Source organism: Arachis ipaensis, chromosome B03 (assembly GCF_000816755.2).
Source record: "Arachis ipaensis cultivar K30076 chromosome B03, Araip1.1, whole genome shotgun sequence".
NCBI classification, from domain to species: Eukaryota; Viridiplantae; Streptophyta; class Magnoliopsida; order Fabales; family Fabaceae; genus Arachis; species Arachis ipaensis.
In genome coordinates this window covers 131,803,008-131,810,802 of record NC_029787.2, presented here as the reverse complement: position 1 = coordinate 131,810,802, position 7,795 = coordinate 131,803,008, and the positions used below count along the sequence as shown (strand labels likewise).

At 40.8% G+C, this 7,795-nt stretch overlaps 1 protein-coding gene across 1 annotated transcript in view; it reads right to left on the bottom strand.

Annotated features, from left to right (window-relative positions):
- The window catches only part of LOC110269544, an 8,405-nt gene continuing 6,832 nt past the window's right edge, over window positions 6,223-7,795 (bottom strand). Inside the window, exon 3 of the mRNA XM_021117482.1 lies at window positions 6,223-6,704. Coding sequence (XP_020973141.1) covers window positions 6,693-6,704 — 12 coding nt within the window. The 3' untranslated portion in view covers window positions 6,223-6,692. The remainder of the gene's footprint in view (window positions 6,705-7,795) is intronic.

Sequence of the window (7,795 nt, the reverse complement as noted above, 5' to 3'; positions counted from 1 at the left end):
TGAATCATTCAAATCTTAAAATAAGTTAATTTAATATAAAAAATTTATTATAAAAAAATAATTTTTATATAATTATTTAATTATGACTGGATCAACCGGTTCAACCTGTAACCTAACGGTTGAACTAGTGATCTGGTGATCCAGTAGTCTGACGACCGGGTTAGTTACCGGTTCGATTCTGATAACTATGCTGTGACGGAGGTGCTGGTAACTGAGGAACTTGCTCCGACAATCTCAGCAATACTCCGAACGAACCACGTACCAATCATGGTACTCAGCCGACGGTCTAAAGTCCCAAGTCGAAAGTGGGTGCAGATCTCGCAACCGAGTGTTGCGGCGATTGCCTCATTCCTCTATCCATGCCACATGTAAAACTTTTCAATCTTGAAGTTACACTCCGCGAAGAGTGATGCAATGCTCTTTCGGTCTAATGACTTTCACTAGCTCTGGGGTGGGTTGTGCAAATCCAAACTGATATATCACTCAGTTCGTAGGGTGCCACTCAACACACTTGAACGACAATAACAGAACAACGGTGTTACACACCTCAATGTATCCATGTAGCTCGTCGGGTATGATCAATCCTTTATACAGCTGCCAGACAAATTGCAATATATTATTAGAAAATTAGAAACTTAATATTTATGTTGGATATTAACACACACAAAGCAAAAACATTAACCTCATCCATGTAGTCTATTTTCTGCCTAAATATCGCTGTGGTCTTTGATAACCATGCTGTGGATCGTGAGGAATGACTCCACCTGCAACACATAACATTGAAAAAATTAAAAAATGTGTCGTCAATCAAATATGCATCGTCAATAGAATACACAACTAAAATAGGAACTGTTACCTCCGAGCAACTTGTATGTTAGCCGCTGAAAGGTGCTGTCTCGGAACGGGCGCAATACACGACATTCGCTCCCATGTCCAAACAAACAAAAGATTAAGAGGGCCATCTATCTCCTTGCAATCATACCATGATTCATGACACAATGCACTGTAAAGATGCACGAGACATGGTGCCCCCAACTGTAGTGTGGATCCGCTGAAAATCGTGGAGTAACGGTAGATACTTCGGGTGGGCATAGACCGTCGACTTATCCATGAATAGGGTCAAATCCAACAAACAGAAAATCTAGCATCTTACGTATTTCTGAATAGATTCCAAAGTGTCCAACGGCTTTGCGTCTCTGATATGGCGAACCCATTCCAACTTTATATAAGATTTGGAGGAACTATTCACAGATTCGCTGCTGAAAAATCGCGATGCTCTGGCTCTGCAAGAGGTCATGACTGCTATCTGTTCAGTCGCTCACAACCTCTCCATCAATTGGTAAGCCAAATATATGAGCCACGTCCTCCAATGTAAAGGTAACCTTACCCACCGGCAAAACAAAGGTGTGAGTCTCTAGCCTCCACCTTTCCACAAGAGCAGATAGTACGGGGTAATATCCTCTTATCACCCCAATTCTCAAAACATAGTAGAATCTTGTTACTCGTAAGGCGTCTTTTACCATCGAATTCCACGTCTCCGTTGGATCAAGTTTACGAACCATAAAATTCCTGTTGGGTTAGTATAACAAAAATATATTTATTCGTTAAATATACATATTAGTTTAAATGAACGAAGATTATAACAAATAATTATTTATTAATTATTAATTTTTTTTCAAAAAACTACTAATCTCTTCTTCTTTGCCGCTGCAGAACTCCCCTCTGAAAATCTCTCTCTTCTCCCACTTTGAATTTTCACTCAATGCAACAAAGGGGAGGGTTGAGCTTAATTTAGAGAGCTTCAAGTTTGCGTTATTTGTTCTCGGAGATAGGAGTTGTCCCCTGTATGCAGACACAAGTCTAACATGTCCTCTCAATGTTGAAAAATTTTTGTAACTCTTCAAAAACGTGCAGTGAATCTCTATGAAAGTTGGTTGGAATCTCTATCTGCTGCAGTTAGCCGCTCCTACGTGTTGCTTGGGAGTTGTCTGCGTAAATCTTTGCAAAAACTGGTTGAAATCTTTGCCGCATGTCATGGCTTTGGACACATTCCAACACTACCGTGCCGGCACTCGAACTTACTCAACCTTTTGAGCTAAGACCAAGTCAGCCTAACCCTTAATACTTAGCAAGAAAGCTAAGAATACAAGAGAACACAAGAGAAAGGAAACTTTGGTGGAAGAACACTTTATTCCTCAAGTGTTTGTTACAAATGATTCACACACACACAAAAACTAACTCTAACTCTCACCCCTATTTATAACCATCCACTTCCTCAATGGATGGTTATGATTAAATCTAATCAACGATTCAGATTAATTATCCAGAACCTTCTTTACAAATATTTATCCTACCACAACTCTCTAAATATTTCTAAATTATTCCATATCACTCTTTATACTTCTATATATATCTACACTATTCTAAAATACTCTATGACCTTCCAGAGTCTTCTAGAACTTTCTAGGGTATTCCGAAACCTTCTAGAACTTTCTAGTAGCATTCTCAAATACTCCAAAAAATTATACAAATACTGTTAAATTTAACCTTTGAAAATTTACCGTGACACGTGTTGCTCAGGAGCTTTCACGTTTCCGATGAACTTCTGATAAACACTAAGGGCGCTATGCTACATGTTTCTTGCGTATTTAGTTCATCCACAAATGTATAAAATATCTTAATTGTTAACATCGGACAAGTACATCAATTTACTATCTATATGAAAAATAGGGCAAAAAACCATAATAAGCCACTGCCAGGCCGAATTTACGTATATAAGCCAAAATCAAAATCGTTTCAGTAATGAGCCAAAGCATATATTTATATAAATCGAACCAGTGTGGTTCGAACTGCATTCAGTAATAATTCGAACCAAAGCAGTTCGAATTACAAATATAGAGATCTAACTAAATCGAACCAGGGTGGTTCGAACTAGCAACGCACGTAATTCGAACCAAGCTGGTTCGAATTATGGAGAGAGAAGCTGCACCAAATAATTCGAACCATAGTGGTTCGAATTATAGAGAGAGAAGCTGCACCAAGTAATTCGAACCAGGCTGGTTCGAATTAGTGGGAGATAGAGCAGTATATATATGGTTGTAAACGTGAGTTGCTCTCATTAGAGGGTGTAAGATGGCTAGTGAGGAGAGTTTTGTTGTTTTGGTTCATCACAGAGGATCCATTAAGAGGAAAACTCGTTCCGGTGTGAAGTTCACAGATAAGGATCCTCTCTGTATTGTCGTGAGTCCTACGACGAGCTATGATGACCTTGTTAGATCTGTGCTGATGAAGCTTGGTCTGGAAGGTGCAAAGCGGGTTAAGAAGTTTTTCTATCGCATTCCAATCACGGTCCACCAGGATACCGTGAAGTATGATTGTTTCACGATTGGTAGTGATGAGGACTTGCAAGTCATGTTTCTTTGTCGGCGGCAGTTTCCGGAGGTGAGAACACCAGAATTATTGGCAAAGCTGGTTGATGTGGTATCCAGCTCAGGGGGTTCAAACCGGAATACCACCACTTTAGCCACGGCAGCCGGTTCTAGTTCTAGGCCTGCCGTTGCTTCTTCTTCCGTCCCTGTGTACGAGCCAGCAGTCCAACCTGTCGCCTCCCCGTCTTTTGCTGTTGATCTGAATGACAGCGTAGGCAACGAGGTAGGATCATTTGATATTCTGCCGAACGCTTTACAAGGCGTTGCACCGCTTGGCGTTGGAGACGGATTGTTGGGTGATGTAGAAGATGATGACGTCGAACTGGATATGATTGATGATGACAGCGGCGATGATATCGGAGCGAGTGAGCCTGCACTGGCGGTAGGTGGTTCTAGCTCTGGCACACAGCAGTATCCACCACATTTTTCCTCTTTGGACTTGGATGCCATGAGGCAGGAGGGGGTTTCTGGGCACTCTGTTGGATTCGGAGCTAGAGATGCGGAAGGGACTGTTGGTCTGACAGAGTTCCAGGTTGGTCAGCAATTTCAGGATAAAGATGATGCCCTGTTGAGTGTGAAGACTTACAGCATCCGGCGAGGGGTACAGTACAAGGTAGTGGAGTCTGATTATTGCCGGTATATGGGCAAGTGTTCTGAGTTTGGGAATGGGTGCACATGGTTGATTCGACTGAGTCTCCGGCAGTGCAAGGGCATTTGGGAGGTCAAACGGTACAATGGACCTCACGCTTGCCTTGCCACCTCCATCTCGAGTGACCACAGGAGTTTGGATTATCATGGACCACCGCATTGTTAGAACCAGCTTCATAACCAATGACAAACATAACCAACACGATAAATCATCAACAAAACATCATACTAAATCAAACCGCATAAAAATCCATGAACGAAAACCACATGCAAAACAACTACCATAGACCACACAACTAAACCACTAACATAAAACAGCTTAACTAGAACCACTAACATAAAACAGCTTAACTAAAACAACTAACACAAACCACTAACATAAAACAACTAACACAAACCACTAACATAAAACAACTAACATAAACCACCAACATAAAAAAACCAACATAAACCACTAACATGAAGCAGCTAACATAAAACAACTAAACCATCCCACTAACATAAAACAACTAACATAAACCACCAACTAAACCACCAACCTAAAACAACCAACACAAAACAACCAACACCTACCACTAACGTAAAACAGCTAGCATTAAACAACTAACGTAAAACACTAACATAAACCACCAACAGAAACCAACTAAATAAACCACCAACTAAACCACCATCTAACCCGCATCCTAAACCTCTCAACTAAACCACCAGCAATACCACTACGCTTTATCGCTAACATAAACCGCCACTAAAACCAAAGGCAAAACCACTAAGTCACATATACCGCTAGCACGAAGTTATTTCTGTACTAACCTTGTCGTTGATGACCCCGGCTATATGAGCAACTCCGTCCAAGCGATATAACCGTGCCGGATCGTCCCCCATCAGCAGAGTATTCCGTTCAGGTCTTCGTCGGAGAGAATCTGGATCGTTTTCTCTGGGATTTGGTGGGGTAGGAGAAATGAAGAATGGTTCGAATGAGGCTGATTCGAACTCCTTATATAGCCGAATCTTGAGTAATTCGAACCAGGGTGGTTCGAATTACTATTGGAGCCACGAGAAGGGTAATTCGAACCAGGTTGGTTCGAATTACATGGTTAGCTATGGTTGGTATAATTCGAACTTGCCTGGTTCGAATTATGTGCAATTTGAGTTCGAACCAGATCGGTTCGAATTACGTTCAACTTTTTCTCCTCCTAATTCGAACTAAGTTGGTTCGATTTACTAACGAATGTAGTTCGAACCATGCTGGTTCGAATTACATTAAAATAGGCCTTGGCTCATTGCTGAAACGATTTTGTTTTTGACTTATTTACGTAATGCGAAACTTGCCTTGGCTTATTAGGGTTTTTTGCCCTGAAAAATAAATTCTATAAAATGTATGTAAATTGCAACCAATGTATTTTTTTATTATTTTATTTTAGAAAAAAATAAAATATATTTTTTATTTTTAATATTTAAAAATAACATAAAATGTTGTATTTTGGATACACCAAAAATTGTTTTTATGGTTTTATAAGGTTAAATGTGTGATTCTGAAAGAGGAAACTCAAGAAGGAGAGGAATAATAGTTGAACTGTTGAAGTGACCAGAAAGGTTTAAAAGCACAAAACCGCGTCTGCGTGGTCACTCAGTTATTCAGATCCATCTATCTATATCTATCAGCACGCTTCCCACTAAAGAAACCACTTTATAACACAGTTTTCATTGGAAAAGCCATATATATAGTTCATATCAAGCGACTTAGTATAAAATAAAATAAACCAACAATAATAGGTACTTATGTTCACCACTATGTGGTTCTACATGATCTAATGCGCAATTTCTTCTTGCGGTTAAATTATGTCGCACCAAAAATGTATTTAAGGAGCACCAATGGTCCACCATGTTTTGACCAAAAAAAACTTTTTGCAACCAATGAGGTCACACTCGTATTGTAGTGACTAAATTTAATTAAGAGTAAAAGACAAATTCGTCTCTGACTTTTTTTCTGCGGACATTTTCGTCCCCGAGGATTGGAAAATACATTCATGTCCCTGACCTTTCTAAAATGCGGACAAATTTACCCCTCCGTTAAAGTGACTCCGTTGGGCTCAACGGAAAACGCTGACGTGGCTCCCGTGGCGCTGACCTAGCCATTACGGGAGCACACATGGCATGTAACTTTTTAAAACAGGACATATTAGTCTTCTCACACCAAAACGTGTAGCTTTTCAAAACAGGACATATTAGTCCTCCCACCCCAAAATGATGTCGTTTCAAAACAGGACATATTTCCACTGACTCCCTCTTCCACCACCACCTACGCTGCCCCTCCTCTCCTTGCCCTATCCCCATCCCTTTCCACTCCCTCGCTTACCCTAACACACTCTACTCCCCTCTCCATGCGCACCCTCCACACCACACTCAACAACAAAGACAAAGATTCAAAAAAGAAGAAGAAGAAGAATGTGTTGCTTTTCTTTTTTTCTCTTTCTTTCTTTTTTGAAAATCAGTGTGAATGACCCATCAAAATTTCACACATTGAAATGCTTATTTGATTTCAAAGCTTGATTCTTTTCATCGTTTCCCAATCTGAGTTCCGCTCTGTTCCTTAAAACATCACCAAATTATTCTTTTTTATATTGAAAACTGGTGCACGAAATTGTGATGTCCAGGCTCAAACTATTCCTGGCACGTGAGCAACTTGGTGCTCTGATCTCAATACATAGTTGTCACAACTTCGATACAACTAACCAGCAAGTGCACTGGGTCGTCCAAGTAATACCTTACGTGAGTAAGGGTCGAATCCCACGGTTCCATGAGTGGGCTCTCTTGCTTGCCCCATCTTTTTCTTAGTGATGGGCTTGTTCTCTTTGATGAGGATATCTCCCTCTATGTCAATCCCAGCCGAATTGCATAGGTGGCAGATGAGGTGAGGAAAGGCTAACCTTGCCATGGTGGAGGACTTGTCAGCCACCTTGTAGAGAATATTGCTCGCCATCGAGCAATAAACAAAAGAATAGAAGAAGAAGAAGGAGAAATATGGAGAGGGAGAGGGAGATGTGGTTTCGGCCAAGAGGAGTGTAGAGGGGTGTGTTGTGTGAATTTGATGAAGAATGGAGGTCTTTATATAGGGAAGGGAGGGGGGTTTAAGGTTCGGCCATATGGGTGGGTTTGGGTGGAAAATTGGTTTTGAATTTTGAAGGTAGGTGGAGTTTATGAGGTAGGTTTATGGGGAAGAGTGGATGGGTGTGAGTGGTGAAGAGGGGATAGGGTGTGATTTTTCTTCTGCTGTTTTTGATTCCGTTTTCAATTTTTCTATTTATTTTGTGACTCCACATGATCATGAACCTAAGAAAAATAATAAAAATAAGAATTAGATAAACATTGGGTTGCCTCCCAACAGCGCTTCTTTAATGTCAATAGCTTGACAGTGGGCTCTCATGGAGCCTCACAGATGTGCAGAGCTTTGTTGAGACTCTCCAACACCAAACTTAGAGTTTGGATATGGGAGATCAACACCAAACTTAGAGTTTGGTTGTGGCCTCCCAACACCAAACTTAGAGTTTGACTGTGGGGGCCCTGGTTGACTCTGCTTTGAGAGAAGCTTTTTCTGCTTCCTCTCCATGGTTGCAGAGGGAGATCCTTGAGTTTTAAATACAAGGGAGTCCTCATTCCATTGAAGGACTATTTCACCTCTGTCAACATCAATCACAGCTCTTGCTGTGGCCAAGAAAGGT